The following is a 20221-nucleotide window of genomic DNA, read 5'->3' as shown; positions in this document are numbered from 1 at the left end:
CCTTCTCTGCTTTTTTTTTTTCTTCAATTATTTTCACCCCTCTCTGTTTGCACACACACACACATCAACACGCACTCACACAAAAACACATACTGGTACGCAAACACACCCTCTGTTCAAAGTTCAAGGTCCTTAGAGATTTGGGTGGCAATGTCCCGAAAAGCTAGCGGTGCCCCCCAGAGTCGCGTGTAGCGCACCCCATTAGAAGTCTCGGAGTTGCCCGTGGAAAGATGGCACACCTCGGCCTCGAAAGCCACGCGGCCCCCTGCCACGCCGTGGGTACAGGAGAGCAGAAAGGGGCCAGCATGGTGGACCTGGCAGCCACATCCGAGCGCCGCCTCCCGCAGAGCCAGTACCACCTCCGCAGGGTCCCGCCGCCCACCGCCTCTCAGATCCCAGCCACGTCCGACGGCCCGGGGCTCGGACGCTTTTTGATACCCAGGTAAATGGCAACTAGGGAGAGGCGGGAAAACCATTACCAACATAATCAGACATTGAACCACAGCTGCTTCTTCTGGTCCCACAATCAAAAATAAACCATCATCCAGTTCATAAGTGCAGTCGGCTGGAACACATGTACTGACCTTGTGACCGCAAATCTCCTGATTCCCTCAGATTCATTTGTGACCCTGTAAGACAAACGGGCAGAGTAAGACATGTAGTCCACCATAGCACTGTATGAGCCTTAGGACCAACCCACAACTCTCAGATGAGATGGCATTCAGCAGTGGATATTATGATATTATACAGTGCAGTGAGACCAAGCAAGCATCAACAACAAGAAGCACGTGATATGTAGAACGGTGGCCCCCCCGACCCCACCCCAACCCCAACCCCCCCTCACAGGAATGCACTCACAACTTTGAAAGCATGCAGATATAATGCAGTCCTTTGACTTTTAAACACTTTTGTGCATGGTCCTACACACTCCCATCCACTGTCCTCAACAACATTTGAAATAAACATTCAGTGAGTTTTATCCAATCACAACACAAGTACAAAATGAAAACATTTCTAAAGGTATATTCAGGATGATAAGAATAAAAAACTTATTACAGCAAACCTCTTCAGACAATGACACAATAATCCTGAAACTAAAAGTTAAAAACAAAAGTCAAATGAATTTTCCTTGATTGCAACCATGCTTGAAACCAAGTGTGTGAGATCTTGACAGTATGAAGATGATTAACAAGTCATGCAGACAAGCAATAATTTAATAGATAGAAGTATGTTAAAGTCAGGCAGGCATTCATGGACCGGAGCAAATTTCTGCGTGACCAGGCAGACAGATGGGGCATCACAGGAAGACAAGAAAGAAGCGAGAGACATGGAAACTTACTAACTGTTTTTGATCCTTGTGGAAGAGTACAACCCGAGACTGATTTGTTTGAGCCCTGGCGCTTGGACGGGTCAAGGTTGACCCTGATGCCATGACAGGGGAAAGCAGAACAGGATAAAGATGGAGAAAAAGAGGGAATACAGGGCAAGAGCAAGGGGGTTGGGGGGGTAAGAGAGAAGATAATTGAATCAAGGAGAGCAAGTGGTGAAAAAGAGCGCAGCGCAGGAACTGATTGGCAAGGATAAAGCTGAGGTTTGATAAGATTAGACATGTGTGATTATGACGACTGGGAGGGAGAGGGGAGCAGAGGATAATCCAGGGCCACAGAAGGGCTTGCCAAAAGCCCTGTGTGAATAAAATGTTTTGATAAGCATGGCTGTGCCCAAGCTGAAAGGCAGAACTTCACAACAACAGTTCTAATTGATTTCATATAATGTATGTGATTTGATTCAAAGTAAACCTTCTACTCAACCCAACAGCAAAACAAACCTAAAATAGCAAATTGCAAAAAAAACAAAACAAAGAGGCTACCAAAAATAAGGCATGCAAACATCAGGGCCCTGGTGACCCCACGACCATATAAGAGTATGTGGGAACCAGAAGTAAAATAAAAACTAGGCAGTGTTAAGAGTTAAGAAAACAGAAAGATTGTAGCAACTGATAATGTAAAAATAGCTTCATAAAATAAGATCTCGTGTACATGAAAGAAATATTAAAAGTATATTGAGATTTGTCTAAATGGAGCTAAATCCATAGCCATATAACATGTTAACTACTGAGATTTAAAGGTGTTTGGTAGGTTTTTTTTTTTTAACATTTGAAGGAGCCAGGTCAGCTGTTTCCCCCTGCCTTCACCCTTTACATTGACTCCAGCGTTGTATAATTTCAATTCGATTTTCCCGGATTTCAAACTATTGGTTATAAATGTTTTTAAGGCAAATATTAATGACTTAACGTGATATTACTGTGGTGTAACATTTTCATAAGATTGGAGGGTTTAGAGAACAAGTAGAGGCAGTAGAGAAGTAAAATCTTTCATACTGCATCAAAAGCTGGTGTGTTTCCGGTGTTCAGAGGCCAGGGACAGTTCAGTGTTCACAAACGTGACCTGGGCCTGCCCATGTGATGTGATATGAGACATGTAGCACGTATCTACCTGCGAGTGAGTTTCGAGGTCAGCTTGGTGAAGAGGTTGGAGGTTGCCCTGGTGCGGGCGTGGGGCAGGGGGCTGGCGTCATGGTGTGACAGGGTGGGTGATGTGGGTGGGGCAGAGTAAACCGAGGGCCCGCGGTCCCTCAGCTGTCCCCCGTGAAAGGTGCTGCGAATTGTGGAGCCTCGAGTCAGGCGGCATCGGTCTGAAGTGGAAGAGGAGGAGGCAGCTCCGGCCCCGGCAATACTGAGTGTAGAGGGAGAAGCTGCGGGCATGCGGTGGCTCAGGGAGCTGCAGAGAAGAAAAAGAAACAGGAAAAAAAAAATTGTCTCGAGTTAGCCCTGTCACAATAAGTACTATTCATCAATTCATTAGATACAAACCCTCCTGCGTTGGTTGGGTCCGAAATTTGAAATGTAAAAAAACCTGAAGCCAAAATCATAGGCTGACCTGTCAGTAGCAGTTGAATTGCATTGTGGGAAATATAGGCAACTTTTTTTTTACAAAGAAGAATATATGGAATGAAAAAAGACAATATCTGTGCTTCTGTGGCATCAACTGTGATCCCTTTTTGTCCACTGCGGGTCTGAAAATGTTAAGTGTGATGCTAGATGAGTAAATAAACTGAAGAACTCTAGATCCTGAGCCTACAAGTGTTCTACTGTAAACACAAAATGTAAACACGTGCTCCTAACAACAGAACAACTGAAGGTAATAACAGTTAACTTCTTCAGGCAAATATTATCAGGCTAAATGACTAGAGCAACCATCACACACCTACCTTTCATGATTTTACTCTTTGATGTAAAATCAAAGAGTAAAAAAAGTATGTTGATTTTTCACCATGGATCAATACACTTACTTGATTTATCACGTTAGCTATGAAAAATCTTAACTACTATCAATATTAAAACCTTCAGCATAAAGTGGTACCTGTTGTCTTTGCCATTCTGCAGAAGAGAGTGTCTGTCAGTGCCTGAGCGGTCTGTGCACACGTATGTATTCCGGCGTGTCATGGCGCTTCCAGGGATGTTATTCTACAGAGAGGAGAGTAAGGTAAGAGGCAGATTATTACACTGTCACATTATCATACTGAAGCACCATGTTTCAAAATATTTAAAGTGATATTAGCAATGTACAAAAATACCTGCATATGGGTCTATAAGAGAAGCGGATGGTCTACAGTGGAAGTTGTTAGGAAATTGTCTACACTGCTTCTTTTTCCATGCTAATTTGTTTTCTAATGCCAGTTATACTTCTCATACATATGTGTAGAGGCTCATAAAACATGCATATGGAACTAATCAGCGGAAACAGATCTGGAGATTTTAGCAGTGACAAAATTTCTCTAAGGAGGCCAAGATGAATGTCAACTTGATATGAACCGTCTGTGATCAGAATATGAGAAATGGCAAAGAATGAGCCATAAACAGCTCAGTGGGCCACAACATAATTTCAAAAAGAGGTTTTTCATGCCAGTGTATGAGTTGACCAACAGGAAAACAAACAAACCAAAAAAACTAATTAAAAACATGTGAAAAGCTCTTTTTTCCATGTTAATGCACTTTTGTGATGACCCCTCACTCCAGCTTGTCGTTGTCTGCCTGCTGTCACCAGGGTGTCATGCTTTAATATTTGATTATGAGGTAAAAATAACACATGTGCAATATCTGTCATGTTTTATCCTACACTGCACAGTATATCTAGTGAAAAGGGGTGAAAAGTTGAGGATGTCCTTGAGGAGAAGATCTGTGTGTTTCAGTCTGTGGTATGATGTTTATTGTAGACTGTTTCGAGGGTTGACAGAGAAAAAGTTGACATCTTTTGATGATTATGCTGCCCACTGCTTGAGAAGGAAACGTGTCACTTACTGTGGTGGCAGTCATGTCTTTGCGGCGGTCCGGGATCTCAGACTTGTTGGGGTTGTTGGCACTGCTGACCATTGGGCTGGAGGGAGGGAGGCTGTGGCTCCCCATCACGCTGCAACTGGCCTTACGTGAAGGCATTCGACCCTCTCGCAGCTCCCGGTCACCCGTGCTGGTCGGGCTCCGTTTGGGGTGCATGACGGGCATGGAAGGCCCACCTGTGTTGTGGAGGACAGCAGAGCGCAGACACACAGAGACTCATATAAGGAGTATTCTGCAAATACAGTTACAGAGGAATGAAAACTGCAATGTTTTGGGTTAGGTGGGTTCAATTCACAAACAAAAAAACAATTCTATGTTCTATTCCTTATGTTCGTTACTGTAACACTTTAAGAATTAAGACGTTAGAGGAGAGACTCACAGAAGTCACTGTGTCGTCGCTGCCTGTGGTAAGTGGAAGCACTACGCTGGGTCTTGCTATGTGAGGAGGAGGTGGAAGAGGAAGAGGAGCCGGTGGCTGAGGAGTGCTTGTTGGTCCCGTTGGTGATGGGGCTGGGTCGTACCCTCGCCAGGGACAGGCTACTAGCTGTGCGAGCCTCACTGCCCTCCTGCGACATCATAGTCAGATTGGATAGAAAACAGTCAGAAAGCCTGAGCCAATATGACGTTTGATGAGCTGAGTGTTGCAGAGAGGAGGACGATGCCAGGGTTTTTAGTCTCTCTAACTCTGAAACTCATTTCTGATCAGAGGGGCTGGGTATTGAACTGTGGTACTTTTTGAGATCTGACCAAAATGTGACCGTAGCACTGAGTATTGAAAACTGTCAAGCACCGATATTTGGTATTGAACTGGTATTGGATGTTTGGTGACATTCCCTGCAGCTCCTGGCTGAGCACATTGATCTTAGTCAGATAACTTCACTGTCAGTATATCCATACATGCACCACAATCCTGACAGAGCGCAAGAGACTGTGAAGGTTTCCATCAAACATCTGGCTGCAGTATATCCAGCTAGAGACAGTGTTCTCTAAGACATGGTCAGGTTCAAGTTAGAATCATTATTAAATTAAATCAAATGATTTTTGGGGAGGAGGGTAAGAGACGTTAAATTTATAGAAAGAAAGAGTGGAAAAACAGAAATCCCATAATTTATCACATAACTTTTCACATGAGGATATATTTTGATCAGGCAACCTTCTTTTATGGTGGCTGCTTCTAAGACAATATTAAACAGTGTAACACTTAAAAAGTCGGATTTATTTTGTTATATTAAAATAGATTTGCAGCAAAGCACAGCTGTATTTGTCAAAGTAATGTATCACAGAAAATACTGTTGTAAAAGAAGACTCCAGTGTTTTGAGAAGTAATTTTGCATGTGCAGCTGGTGACTGAGGAAAAGGTCAGAATGTTATTTCACTCATAGTAAGCTGCTCTCATATGACAGTCAGCCAAACAGCTACTGTGGATGAATAAATATGAGGTCGTTCTACACAACTCACGTCGCCTTTGCGGCCCAGCAGTAAGTAGGTGGCGGTGACCTCGTTGTATTTCTGATTGAGCAGAGAGTCCTTGATTTCCTCTGGAGTGAAGCCCATCCCGACCATCACCTCTGAAGAACACAAACATTAACAGGTGAGGAAGGGACTGGGATATATTAAAACATCCTGTATCTTGACGACACTGATCAGTGTTGTAACGGTTGAGACATCTTAATATGCTCTGAAGCAGAACGGCAGCTGACTCACCTATGCGAGCTGGATCACTGTAGTCCTCAACAGGTTCTATATGGGGCTTCAGCTCCTCCCCCTCGTACCCTGTATTTATCCACTTGTCCTTCATGACTTGCTGTAGAGACAGAAATACAGAAACGCCTCAGCTGTGTTCAAATTTCATGTTAGGTAAACTAAATTTACATTTTTGTGCTGTTTGGCACTCCTCACCTCTAGGGTGCAGCGTTTGGCGGGGTTGAGCACGAGGAATCGGCGAAGGATCCCCTCACAGTCTGTGGACATATAGAACGGCACGCGGTACTTTCCCCTCAGCACACGCTCCCTCAGCTCCTGTTGGCCACATCAACACCATGTTACGCACACAGCACGTTTCAAATGCAACAAGCCAAACACAGACCAGGAGCCAGCTGCAAAAACATTTCAAAACATTTTCAAGATGCTACAAGAAGAGATGTAACACCAGTCATTACTTCATTTGCTTTTAGGTCCATTTTGAGTTTAGAAAAAAAATCAACAGTCACAGAAGGTAATAATCACAATTAATTTAAGTCAGAGTTGCTCTGTTCATTCATGTGGAAGTCTTACTATCAACATATCCAACACTACATGAAAGTATTTCACTCTAGTCTGAAGTTCTCTGATGAGATTGGTCAGTCTGATATAACACTGACTGTTGCATAAAAAAGTAAATCCCAGAGTCCCTCACTGCAGGCAGTGTGCTGGGGTGCAGTCAGATACGAGAGGGGTTAAATACACATTTGTCTCCACCCTCTGGTGGAGCTCTGGGGGGCCATTCATTGCCATCTGCTGGATTTTGGATAAAAATACTATTTTTAGTTGTTGTTTTTTTTTTTTCCTAGCAGCAGGTCCTACTCCACGGTGTAATAACATTACACAATACAAACAAAGAGGGTGGAGGTCCACCAACAGACACTGAGACATAATTGCATGAAAAGGGTGAAGCCACTTTAACAGCGTGCTGCACGCTGACGTAAGCAGGATCATTGAAGTTGCATGATTTTCTACAGATACACATTCAGAACATATTATACATACTGTAACTGTACAGTACACATACACACACACACACACACACACACACACACACACACACACACAAAGGGCCCAGTTTTTTAAAAAAAAGTGGCTTCAATTTTTTGGTAGAAATTTAGAGTTTAAACAGATAATTCCCACAATTCACCCAACTTCTGTTTGATGACTTACAAACCCTCTGTGTTTACAAAGCCAGTGTTGGAATAAAATGTGTTACTACAGCCTCTGACGCTCTATTGGGACAATATTGTATTTTACAGTTGACAAATGACGATGAATATCCACCACGCAGTGTGACATGTTTACACTGTTATGATGTTTCACAAGTCTGGGCCTATTTTGTTGATCAGATGCACACAAGACAAGTTAAAAACAAATGTGAGTACTGAAAAGGCAAATCTAAAGCTTTCTTAAATATAAGTTCTAAGTTGCACTGACATTCAAAAGACTAAAAAACAAAGAGTGTCTGAGGACAGTGTTTTCACTTCACAGAGACAGTCCCTCCTCTCATCCACTTGCCTTCAGGTTCTGTCCATCAAAGGGCAGTGAGCCGCTGACCAGGGTGTAGAGTATTACTCCCAGACTCCAGACATCTACCTCAGGCCCATCATACTTCTTGCCCTGGAAAAGCTCTGGGGCAGCGTAGGGCGGCGAGCCACAGAACGTGTCCAGCTTGTTGCCCAGCGTGAACTCGTTGCTGAAGCCGAAGTCGGCGATCTTGATGTTGGCGTCGGCATCCAGCAGAAGGTTCTCCGCCTGAGTCATACATACATCGATGCGGAGGAGAGAGAGGCAGGGATGGCCAGCCCGAGGGAGGGAAGCAGGACAGGAAAGGGATGTATACAAAGAACAGCACAGTGGGGGGAGGAAGGGGGAGCAGCGGAGAAAACAGTTGGGTGGGGGAGGAAAAAAGAGGAATCAGAAAGTAGGTGGACACAAGAAAGAGAGTTGTGATGAAAAAAAAAGAGTGTGAATGAGAGACAGATGGGGAGGGGTTGGTGCTTTTGTGTTGTCCAACAACATAGATAGTGGACATGACTCATACTGTATATATGTCACTGTGTGTGTTGAGGAATAATCTATTACAATGAGGTCTGGACTCTGACTGTATCAGATCCTTCACAGCTTGGTTTAAAAAAATAAAAAAACAGCTTCTCCACTCATCAGTACTGCACTGTGTGTGATTAAGATGCTAAAGGGCCCTTTTCACAGACACAGATTAGGACTAGTCCCAGATTATAACTTTCAGTTTAGCGTAATCTGTCAGTGAAAGAAATGTCCTAGTCTTGGACTAGCCTTAATCCCTCATCTCTGAAAACAGGCCCAAAACATCTTCTGAGCTTTCTCACCTTCAAATCTCTGTGGACAATGTTCTTCGTGTGGCAGTAGTGGACAGCGGAAACAATCTGTGAACATGAGGACACAGACAAACCTGAAGTACCGACAATTAAATGTGAGGATTGGTGCAATGTGGGCACCGTGACGTGGTATGTTCATACCTGTCGAAATTTGGCTCTGGCTTCAACCTCCTTCATTCTCCCATGAGACACGAGGTAGTCAAACACTTCACCTGCGAGTGAGTGCAGCAGAAACCGATCAGTGATGTAATAAAGGCAGAAGCATTACAGCCATACTATCATTTGATTATATATTGCTGATATACACAATCAATTTCAATCACATCAATTGAGTTATTAATATTTATAAATTCACAAGCAATAAAATGCACCATTGCTCAGTTCACTTCACTCAGGGATGATGCTGCTACAGTCAGACTTGGTCTGGATTGACCACGAGATAATGGTGGCTAACATTAGCTAATGTTAGCAAAGTTCAGGTAGCTATTGCTGTTTAACTGCTCTGTTTGCTGATTTTATGCCCCTTGTCTATTTAAATAATTATCTTTGCAATAATTATTACACAGCGCAGTTGTAAAATGTCACTTTTATTTATTTAAATAACATAACATTCATGTTTCATTCTGTTACCTCTGGACAAACCAAGCAAGGTGTCTCCCACTCATTTCCTGTGATAATGCTACACAAAGATAAACTAACCACGAGAGTGGTATCAGTCGCCTCATCTAACTCTCAGCAAGAATGCAAATACATGTATTTTCCAAAATGTCAAACTATGACAAAAGACAAAAACCTAAAAATATATACCGTGAAATAAACACAAAAACCCACCATACGAGCGTATATAAAAAAACTATCAAGGTTTGTGGTGAGAAAGAGATGAAAGACCTGCTCTCCCCAACATTCTCTATTCTTCCCTCAAAAACAAAATATACATAATCCCTCTCCTTTTCTGACCCCCCGTCTCCTCACATGCTGTTTAAATGCCATTATGTTTGAGTAGCTGCTAGATTTTGGATTAACGGAGCAAACTGTTGTTAGACATCATTTTGGATATATGAGTAATATGGGCCTGAAAGAAATCCACATCTGAAACTGTGTCTCTGACATTCTCCAAGGTCACAATGAGCAAATGATATGGTCTGGGACAGAACACAGAAAAAAGGGACTGGCGACAAGAAACTGACACAAATAGAAACATAAGAGAGACTAATGGAAGCAAAAAGAAAAGGAGACATCAGATGCAACGTGCTGGCGTCACTCCTGAAATTGTGTTAAAAGTCTCTTTAAACAGCATCACCATTACTGCACAGGGGCTGCTCAGTTATTTATGCTGTGGTTGAACATAGCACTGTACAGCACCTATTAGGGGAGAGTCTGCAGTCATCTTTAATTTAAAGATACTGTCTTCCATATCAGACTAACAGGAAAAACATCTACTGTACTCTGCATGCTTTACTGTACATGGTCTCAAAATCTCAGAATTCCCAAACATCAGACTGGAAGCAGAGGGGAAACAGCTAGCCTGGCTCTGTCCTACATTTCAACAGCTCGAAACTTTATTAATGAACACATGAACTGGAAGGAGGGTGAAAGCAAAGCAACCTGCAAGTGCAACACATCATTTGCGACAGTGTTGGGACAAAGTATTTGATCATGAGACTGTATTTAATATATAAAAGAAAGCAAACACATGTATTTCACAAAATGTCACTGTTTCTTTAAGCAGTCCTTCAATTATGATTTGATTATGAAAAATCAATAATCATCATAATAATCATAAAATTTCCCGTTTGAGCAGAATTTAAAAGGTGCCACCAAATCAGTAACTCTCAGTAAGACATGGTGACTGATGTACCCACCTCCACTGGCGTACTCCATGATTAGGTAAAGGGTCTTTTCCGTCTCAATCACCTCAAACAGCTGCACTGTAGCCCAAAACAGAATCAGATTAAAATCAAATATATATAAACAAATCCTGCTCATGTTATAAATAATAGCACAGCCGTCTGCCTGTCTGTCTTAATACGGAGCAACCCGCTGTTAATACTGTGGGGATTTTTGATCCATATGACATTTCAGCTTTAGAAAATCCCACCTCGTGACCTCTGTGTGAGTCCTGAGACATTGCTCGCTAGTCTTCAGTCAATGAGCGCTCTGAAGCTTATTCAAAGCATTATACTTCTGTCTGGTCACACATGGAGGCAAATCTCTGTCTCACACACACACACACACACAAACAGATGGACGCACACTCAGACACACAAATGTAAAGTCCATAGAGATGAATGCGTATGCCTTACCTATGTTAGGGTGATTTAAGCCTTTCATTATTCGTACCTCCCGAAAGAGCTGGGAAAAGGAAACAGAATTTTAGTATCATATTATTAAAGTATAATAAATAAACTCCAACCTCTGCCTCTGAGTGTTTAACACTGTCTCGCCACACTGCAGTGTGCACTGCAAATCTGTGCTTTAAGCTGTAAATATGAGGGCATCGTTGTTATCGTGGCCATAGTGATACATTTAAAATGTAGAACCATGTATGTTCTTGGAGCTGATGAGGAGTTTCTCAGCATCTTCTGGCAACGATTCCTATTAATTAAACCTGAAGTTCTTGCAAACACACAATTTTAATTCATGATGACGTTTTAATCTCAGTCATTTTCATTGTTATAAGAAACTAAAGTCCACTGATGGTGGAAATTTGAGAAGTGGATCATCACCAAACTCACTGGGGCCAAAGACCAATCTGGTTAATAAATTGCAATGAAATAATTTCATAAGCTGCTGACCTAAAAACAGAGAATGCAACATAATCTCCTTGTCAGAGTTAAAAAAAAACCCTATGAATTATCTATGTTATTCTCTCTTTGTCAATCAGAGGATCAAGCCTTTCCATTTGTCAGAAACTTAATTTGCTCAAAAATGTTTACTGTTAAATCAACGTGTATAGTTTTCAAATTTAGTAATTTAACCCACGGGAGAAGAATTTCAACGGCAGTGCCCAATCTGACACATGAGGTAAACGCAACGATTTACTCCTTTCTGGCCCTAAACCAGCTTCTACTGAGTCACTTCAGCAGTGTCACTTGTCCTGAGTAACTTTTAGAGTTCAACAGGAAGAAGATAAAATACTGTAACCACAGTTATTAGCATATTAAAGGAGAACTCCACCTGTTTTACATATCAAAGTCTGTTTACAAGTGTTGGGGAGTACTACAGCACATGTACAAAAAAACAACAAAAAAAGTTGTATCTCCACAGGGAGCTGCACAAAATCAGATAAACTGATGTCATTTAAGGCAGCCCGGAGCTTAAGGCCACATGAGCTGCTAACAGCATAACACATCTGAATTTCTGACTAAATTGTTGGCGGTCGAGTTGCACTGTGGGTAATGTAAGCACCGGGTTTTGGCGAGAAAAAGGAGAGGAATAAACAATCTATGTGATACCTTCTTTTTCTGTTCATCATGAGTTTAACACTGTTATAGGAACGCAAACATAAACTGGCCAATAATAAACCACTTTATAATGTCAGTGCAGGGAGTAAAGGGAGTCTACATTAAATGGCTCAATCCTTGGTTGTTTATTTATCATACAGTTATGTCTTTTTAGCTCGCTAATATACAATCGGTTCTGTTGCTGAAATCAAATTTAGAAGCCATAAGACACTGGAGTTTGACCAGTGCAAGCAGCCGAATTTATACTTCAGTCCTAAAAATAACTATCACTTTCTGTGCCTGATATTCATCCAAATGAGAATTTTGCGAGGGTGATAACAACCAACAAAAGCTCCTCGCCATTAAAAACAACAAATGGCCCACACACAAATGTGATGAATCTACAGTGAAAAAACAGACCAACTTCATGTCTGTCTGAGCACTCCTCACTGCCTGTGAAACGTCTACTCTGGGGGATATATTTGTACACTTTGTCAGAGCAGAGCAGGGGATTAAATTTGAGCCAGCTCCACTGGTCTCATGTATATAACAGAGCAGTTCCTCAGTAAAAGGCCATTGCTGAAAAACCGGCGACTCTCCTCCATGTCGTCAACTCCAGCTGGAAAAAAAAAAAAGATGGTGCGATAAGCTTTTCTGTCCTCTTTTCTCAATCCTCCCCCTCTCCTGCTTTCCGATGTGTCTCCCTCCATTCCCTCCTCCTTCATTCAATTCCTCTAGCAGTCTTCTCCTCTAGCAAGTGCCCCAACGTCACTGTTGCCATAGCGACCCAGGTATTAAGACCGGGCTCTTTCCCAGCTTCTCCAGCTGTGCTAGAGGGAATCTTGGGATACGTAGTGCTGAAACGTCTCATCATCCAGGCATCCCATTAATTCCCTGCTTGTCACGGCAGGGCTGAGCGGCTGGATCCGTCAAAACAATAAACAATCCCCCGGCAGAATGTTCGACCCCGGTCATTGTTAACGACTGCAAATAAACAGCAAGCCTGCGATAAAGCTGACAGGGATGGACACACGTGTACTGTGTCAGTGAGGTTCCCGGTTGTGATTAAAAATCTAGAAGAAACAAACTGTTCTAAAATATAAATGTATGAGATTAAAATATATTTTGAAAATGTGACTAAATCTAAATTGTGACACATTTTATTTTCAGGTGTCCTCCAATGCCACAGAGGCTGGTGTAAAAGTCTCCTCTTGTAATCTTTCCTCTCATAAAAATCCATCTATACGGATGTTGAGGTTTGATTTTCTCACTTTCCTTTTTTCCTGCCTTCCTCCTCCCCTCTTTTATCCACCCGTATACAATACATCTCCCCCTTTCCTTCTCCCCTCTACATACATCACCCTCTAGATTATGCTAATATGGGCTCTTTCATGTCTTCAGTACTAAGGATTTTCTCTAGCCCACGGGTATGTAAAGAAGCCTGCTATCATCACCAGCCAATTGTACAGGATTCTCTCCAATCAGTGGCCAATCCTTTGCCTCTCTCCTCAATCCTGTCCTAAATGTTGCACCATTGTCTTTCACAGCAGCCAGTCCAGTCCAAGAAAAGCACCAGGCAAGAAAATGGGATATCATACAAGTTGAGATTAAAGTCCCTGCAAAACATCTTACATTCTAGCCAGGTAAAGTAAAGAAAATCCATTTTTAAGAACTGGCAAAATGATGAGTCAAAGCATCAGGATTACAGGAAGCCAGTGATCAAAAGGGCAATGGATGGCTATGGGAAAAAGAAAACAACGAGAACTTGCATTTATGGACTAAAGCCTTGATAATTCCATAACAACTCAAGGTCACTGCTATCGCTGCACTGTAAATACAGAGATTGAGGAAAAGATTAGTTACAAAAAGAGAAGTCAAATGAAAAAAAAAATAAGTATAATGAAAAAGATTATCTTTAATCTCTATTTATTCTGGGCAAATCTTCTTGGACATTTTTACAAAGTCTTAAACGTCCCAAACTGTCCACAAGCTCATCAGGCCACCCCAGTACTGTCAAACATGTTTGACATTTAGAAGTTCAAATGTGGATGATTACGATTATGATTACGTCAATACTTTCACAATAGCTAAAAACATTGGTCCCAGAGCAGCCGACGGTGTTGCCAAGCAACAGTAAACAGTCTCCTCATCCTTGGGGCTAACATTAGCTAGCATACTACGGTTGACAGATATTAAAACTGACAGTTAAAATCTCACCTCCAGCTCTCGCGGAGGAATAGACACCCGTGCTGACGCGTCTCCAAACCATTTTCTCATCACACTCGTTTAACCTCCTGCTTTTGTTTTTTCTCACTGCAAAGTTTTACTAACCTCACAGCAAGTTGTTGCGCTACAGTCTCCATTTTGTTTACATCTCCTTCCTCATGAGAACACGTGAAATAACACGAGGTGGTGCATTGCTCCCTGATTGGTCGCTCTAGCACGATAATTTTAATCCTGTAGAATGAGATGTGCCATTATTTTCAAATATGGTAGTGTGCGCATGTTTGAGATTAGAGAGAAGAACATCTGTGAAGTTTCTCCTTATGTACGTAAAATAACCCAATTTCAAAACTCCTGTAGTCTGAGTCTGGCTTGTGAAAGACAGTAACGATTCCAGGGGCCCACGGAATTTCCAGCAGGATGTACGACATTAGCAATATTCTTTCATGGGGCCCAGAAATCCCAGCCATGCCCCTGCTACTGTAATTCTACTTTTAACCTCATGTGAAGAGGAACTGGTCTTTTTACCATATGTAACAGGACATACAGACAACTTCCAGTCAAACAAAATCACACACACACACACTACGCACATATACAGCACAATGATTTCATCCCTGATCCGATCCTTCTGGTCTGTTCACTTTGTGCTCACAGGCAGAGGAGCTCAGGCCGACGGAGGTAGAAAGAGATAAGAGAGAGCGAGGAACAGACTTATGGCTACATGAGGGAGACACTTTGGCCCATATGTGCATATAAGCAGCATTATGGGTAAATATGGGTTGACTTAATGGCGGTCTGCATTCTTTGTCTCTCAAAGCTTATTCCTTCACCACAATACAGCTCTTTACCTGTGTGACCCAGCTGCACAGGACACACATGACTGGGCAGAAAAGTTTTGATTCATGGGGTTGGGTGGTAAGATGGAGGTATCTGAGCATGTGTCCATCCCTGATCAAATGGCCTTCATGTCAGCCATGTTGTGTCTGGATATCAACCGGTTCAGGCCTCCTGTTCCACATGTCTATAACTCCAGCTGCTGAATCTGAGTCAGGTGTGTGACTGCGCCACTGTGAAGTTGCCCTTGATAGCTATTGGAACCAAAGTGTCCAATGTTCGGCCTGTCCCTGACCTTCATGCACAACGGACCTCGAGTGTCCACCACTCAGGCTCAACACTCAACATGCTGACCAGCAGGAAAAAAGAAGCCAGCCCATCAAAAGGCCTCCCTGTGACACAGTGCACATAAGCTTTTCTACAGACACCTCTCAGCCACCAAACCAAACCAAACCAAACCACATCAACCCACAAAACAATTACAAAAGCACTGTTGTTCTCTACAGAAAGGTGTGTTTGGGGAAGACACATTAAGAACATAAACCCGAAAAAAAAGGATAGTTTGGGGGACCGCGGTTTCCGACATGAGTCACCCTCCTCTCAGGGCAGCGATTAGCCCAGAGAGAGACGAGAGATGATCTCTGGAGCAGAGGTCTCCTCTCGCTCCCATCCAGTCCCTAGCACCTGCCAAATAGCATCACATCCCACGAGCCCTCTCTCTATCAGCTGCTCTCTCGTTTCTGCCCCTTCTGAGGGGAGAACAGCTGAGGATAAACCTGAACCTCTCCAAAAACCCAGCGGCATGTCAGTATTTTGTTGAATTACATCAATGTGACCAAATCATCCACATTTTTGATGCTTTGCTTCTGTTTTTTTGGAGGCAGACAGTGACAGAAAGTGTAGTAACCTGGAAACGCAATGCACATGTTCCTCAATACATAATCCATCAGTGTGAAGAGCAAACACTCACCTTTTGTAGGCTGGTTGGGTTCAACTGAGTTTTGTCAATGATTTTTATTGCAACCTGGAAGAGACAACAATCAAGGTTTTGATGAAAATATCACCATTATAATTTACCTTTGTTTATAATCACCTCCCTACACGATGCTCAGAAGCCTTTCCTACTCACGTCCCTGATCCATATCCAGCAATCATTTCTCTACATCTAAAGTAAAACGTAGATAAACATAATTCAAAGGAGAGTGTTTACCAAAGCAGGTGAATGTGGGCTTAGGACACTGTGAACAGTTACTTCAACAAGCTGTAGTAAAGTCAGTTTTAGTCATTTTAATCCCTACTGACTTGCATTGGCACAGCCAACCCAAGCTATAATGATGGTTTACTGCCAATTTCAGAAAAAACAAACAAACATAAAAAAAAAACGCGTTGGTTTCAACATGTTTCAGGCATCTTAAGAACATGGCCTAAAAATTCTGCAACTAATTAACACCACTATCTACACTACACAGTGTACCAGTCCTAGCTCAAAATAATACATATCATTTCTATTTTTGGGCACTACTTTCAAAGAAGCCATCTTTTATAAAGGGTTTGGCATTGTAACTAATGCTCTATAGATCAGATATAATCCAAGTAAATGAGCAAATGTGATAAAAAAACATCTTTACCCAGTGTTCATCCTTTCTATGTACCAATAAGCAGGCAATCCATTAAAAAGGTAGGTGTTCATATGGTCCAATCACTCAAAGACACTGAACCTGACTTTCCAAACATCATTCTTAATGGTTTATAGTTGATCTATAAAGCTTTATTAAATGGCTTATTAAAAATTAAAAAAGCAATTAGTTGCAACCTATAAACCTTTGATAAAGTGTACTTAATAGACAGCATTACCTATTTATGCTATCATTTAGTATTCAGTGTTTAAATCTTGTCACTCTATAAGTAACTGAACAATGCACTGAAATCATTTCTTTTGAAACTACAATGAAAATTGGGAGATAAGATAGGAAGATATATAAAGGTTGATATATGCTGAAAATACTCAATACTGGACTGAATTACATCTTAAGCAACAGCTTTCTTCATCCTACAAACATCAGTTTCTCATTCATCATCTATCCATCTGTCTCTGTAGTCCCACCCTGGACCACGAGTGCCCCGTGTCTCACCTCCCTGCCCGTCAGGATGTGGCGGGCCAGCTTGACCTTGGCAAAGTTTCCCTTGCCGATGGTCTTGAGCAGACGGTAGTTGCCGATGTGCGGCTGCTCGTCAGAGCAGGAGGCGATGGAGTTCCTGCACCGGGCGCCCAGCGAGCGGCTGGACTGGCTGGTGGCCTTGTCTGAGCGGCTGGCCCCCAGTGATACATGCTGGAAGAAAATGAGGGGGAGGGGGTTAAAGAGAGCAGCAGCAGCAGCAGCAGGCTGGTTACAGGACCTCCAGGACTGACTGGAGCACTGAGGGTCCATTGGGTCATCTGGGTGATCCCCTTCTGTCTCAGCTGGCTATGAACTCTGCACATCTACGAATATGGAGATAATGTGCTGATTTTAGGAGGAAACTAAACCATTTGGGGGCAAAGGTCCAGGAAACTCCCTGTCAGGCTGTGTCATTACTCACAATGAGTCTGTGCTGCAGTTGTGGAAGTCACTGAGCAGCCCACACACACACACACACACAGGTTTATATCTCTGACATAAACTATACAGGTAAATGTGGTCACGATAAGCAGACAAGCCTTAAACATGATCTTCTGATAGACTGAGACAGTAACACAGAAAGGAGCTGAGTGAAAACACGCCCTTCTGGGTTAACAGCTGTTGTCCAGCTTGTGAACATCATGTTTCCATTTTGAGTAATGCATCGTCCTTTTTAGAGCTCTACTACTTGACTGCTTGAAGATGTCTTCATGTAGTGTGACACACAATGAAGGTAATACTTTCACTGCAATGTGAGGAAGCCCTGGAGCTTTCACTGCCCTGTAAACAGTTAGCTGTGCTGCTGCTGCTCCATGTTACTGCCTGACGCTGCTTGATTCTGGACCCCAGTGCTTCAGAGTATTGTTGTGCAGCGACGATAGAGTCCAAAGCTTGAGTCACAGATAATTTTCAGCCAGGAAGCAGAGCAGAAGAGAAAGGGAGGACAACAATGTGCATTTACACAAACAAAGCTTGATGTATTACAGTATGAAGTGGCGTCTTGTCGTGTGACAAAACATGGAAAGATACAGCGGAGGAGAGACAGAGAATATATGGTGGGGGGAGGAAAACAACAGGCCATATTAAGAGATAGAGAAACCTGAATATCTGATGATGGAAAAGGGGCAGAGAAGAGGGAGACAAGCAGAGAAAGGACAACTAGTGGAGAGAGGGATGTAGGAGGAAAGAGTAAAAAAAAAAAAAAAAAAAAAAAAAGGGAGCAGATGTCGGCACAGTGGTCCCTGGCCAGTCCCAGGCCCTGAGGCATCACACCCCCCCCCCCCCCCCCCCCAGCATGTCATTTTGCTCTCAGCTTCACATACACACACACTGATATGCAAACACAACCACGCAGCCTTAAGCCCCACCTTCAGACACTCCCTCCTGCCCATGCTTCCATCCCCGTTCACACGCCCCACCTAGGGCCAATTTGGACTCCCTCTACAGTCTACACACCAACGAATCCCGAACCAGGAGCACTGGAGGCTTTCACAGCGTGCAGTGGAGTACATTAATCCACCGACTGTACGGCGCACATCAAGCCAAGCCTCACCTGAGCCAGTACGGCAACACAATATTTCACCCGGTCAATTCACTCATCTGTCATCATCGCTTAATTGTGGAGTGATGACAGCAGATCGAGATCCATTCTAATGGAAGGAACGGATCTGCATTCATAATCAATCATGCACCTCTTAAACTCACACACACATGCACATCAAGTTGCACACACACGCACGCACGTACGCACACACAGATCTACTGGCTTAACCATCCCTCTGTGCTGAAAGCTCTGCTAACAAACAGATTGGGGGGAGGGGGGGGGGGGTCTTGCCAGAAGTGTTTAAGGCAGAGAAATGACATAATGCACCGTCAATCATGTCACCATTTTGATATACATTCATGTGCACAGACAGGCAGGCAGACAGACAGACAGACAGGCAGGCAGGCAGGCAGGCAGGCAGACAGATAAGATCTACATCTGTGGACCCTGTGATTCTTTCTGTCTCACATGAATAAATCCCCTCGGCTTCTTGCCTTTCTGCAGGCCGTTACTGTTTTCCACTGTATTGAATGTACGGCGCTGTCTGACACCCACTGGCTCTGGGGTTGGGCGCTTTGTAGGCTGCGCAGCAATGGACTGCACATCATTTTACGCAGTAATCCCCTCGCCTCATACGAACAACCCAGATATTCTCTATACATTTATTTTGGCCTTCTGTGCTCTTGTCCCACCCATCCAGTTTCTGGGGAATACACGCGCACACACACGCACGCACGCACACACACACACACACACACACAGGCAGCAGCAACAGCAGCAGCAAGGAGTATAATGTGACATCACTCTCTCTCCACAGCCTTATAATAAGAGGTGACGGCTGGTTTTCAGGCTTTCTGCGCATATCCGCTGAGTGTTATCGTATGCGGATGGACTCATTCCGGGCTGTTTGCCTGCCATCAGCTCTTTCCCTGCGCAGACACTCAAGGTTAGCCCATTTTGAAAGAGCCTGTTCTGCTAAAATATCCATCCACTATAATCTCCAGAGTCCTTTCACCTAACGAGAAAAAAATAGCACCATCTGTGACCCCGCTCTGCACTGTGAATAAAGCCAGTGAATGGAAAAGGCCACGTTTGATAGGAGATCTCCGCTTAGGGATGCACGATCTATCTTTTGCATGCACACAAATACAGGCTATAGGCTGTAATTGCACTTACATGGTCTCCAGTACTCCTGTCGTTTCCAGACGGTAATGCAGATCGAGAAGACATGTTGTTTTCTTTCTCCTCTTTCCCTGAGTAAGAATCACGGTGTGTTTGCGCGGACGATATTTACAGGCTCCACAGACAGAATAACATCCGCAGATGCGACCCACCGTCCCAAATCAATCTGCCTCTTCTCCAACCGGCTGAGCCGTGGTCGAGAGGAGACCTCTGCCTATCATGGCAGCAATGGATATCTGGAGGGGGGTGTCCTCAAACAAGCTGCATTTCCACCATGCACTTTGCAAAAAAAAAAAAAAAATACGACCGATCAACGATGCAGCAAATGCAATGCAATG

General features: G+C 43.2%; 1 protein-coding gene across 1 annotated transcript; it reads right to left on the bottom strand.

The window, feature by feature from the left end:
- Nucleotides 1-318: 318 nt before the first annotated feature.
- On the bottom strand, nucleotides 319-19940 carry mark4a (MAP/microtubule affinity-regulating kinase 4a). Its single transcript, XM_041051392.1, has 18 exons — nucleotides 19878-19940; nucleotides 17132-17329; nucleotides 15970-16023; nucleotides 10800-10848; nucleotides 10359-10424; nucleotides 8638-8708; nucleotides 8488-8544; nucleotides 7658-7894; nucleotides 6296-6415; nucleotides 6101-6200; nucleotides 5855-5964; nucleotides 4776-4962; nucleotides 4361-4572; nucleotides 3423-3526; nucleotides 2496-2780; nucleotides 1340-1422; nucleotides 585-629; nucleotides 319-453 (listed from the first exon to the last, which is right to left on the bottom strand). The coding sequence occupies exons 1-18, from the start codon at nucleotides 19929-19931 to the stop codon at nucleotides 389-391; spliced, it is 2097 nt and encodes a 698-aa protein (XP_040907326.1). The 5' UTR covers nucleotides 19932-19940; the 3' UTR covers nucleotides 319-388.
- Between the last annotated feature and the right edge of the window lie 281 nt (nucleotides 19941-20221).

This window comes from Toxotes jaculatrix, chromosome 12, assembly GCF_017976425.1.
Source record: "Toxotes jaculatrix isolate fToxJac2 chromosome 12, fToxJac2.pri, whole genome shotgun sequence".
Classification (NCBI taxonomy): domain Eukaryota; kingdom Metazoa; phylum Chordata; class Actinopteri; family Toxotidae; genus Toxotes; species Toxotes jaculatrix.
The sequence above is the reverse complement of the archived record's forward strand: the minus strand, read 5'-3'. Positions and strand labels throughout refer to the sequence as shown.

Bases quoted from the DNA above. Each gene is read 5' to 3' on its own strand.
- mark4a (XM_041051392.1), bottom strand. From the start codon at position 19,931: ATGTCTTCTCGATCTGCATTACCGTCTGGAAACGACAGGAGTACTGGA. The intron at 10,425-10,799 runs GTAAGGCATACG...TTTGGGCTACAG, and splicing joins CTTAAATCACCCTAACATAG to TGCAGCTGTTTGAGGTGATT. The intron at 7,895-8,487 runs GTGAGAAAGCTC...TGTATGACTCAG, and splicing joins TTGTCCACAGAGATTTGAAG to GCGGAGAACCTTCTGCTGGA.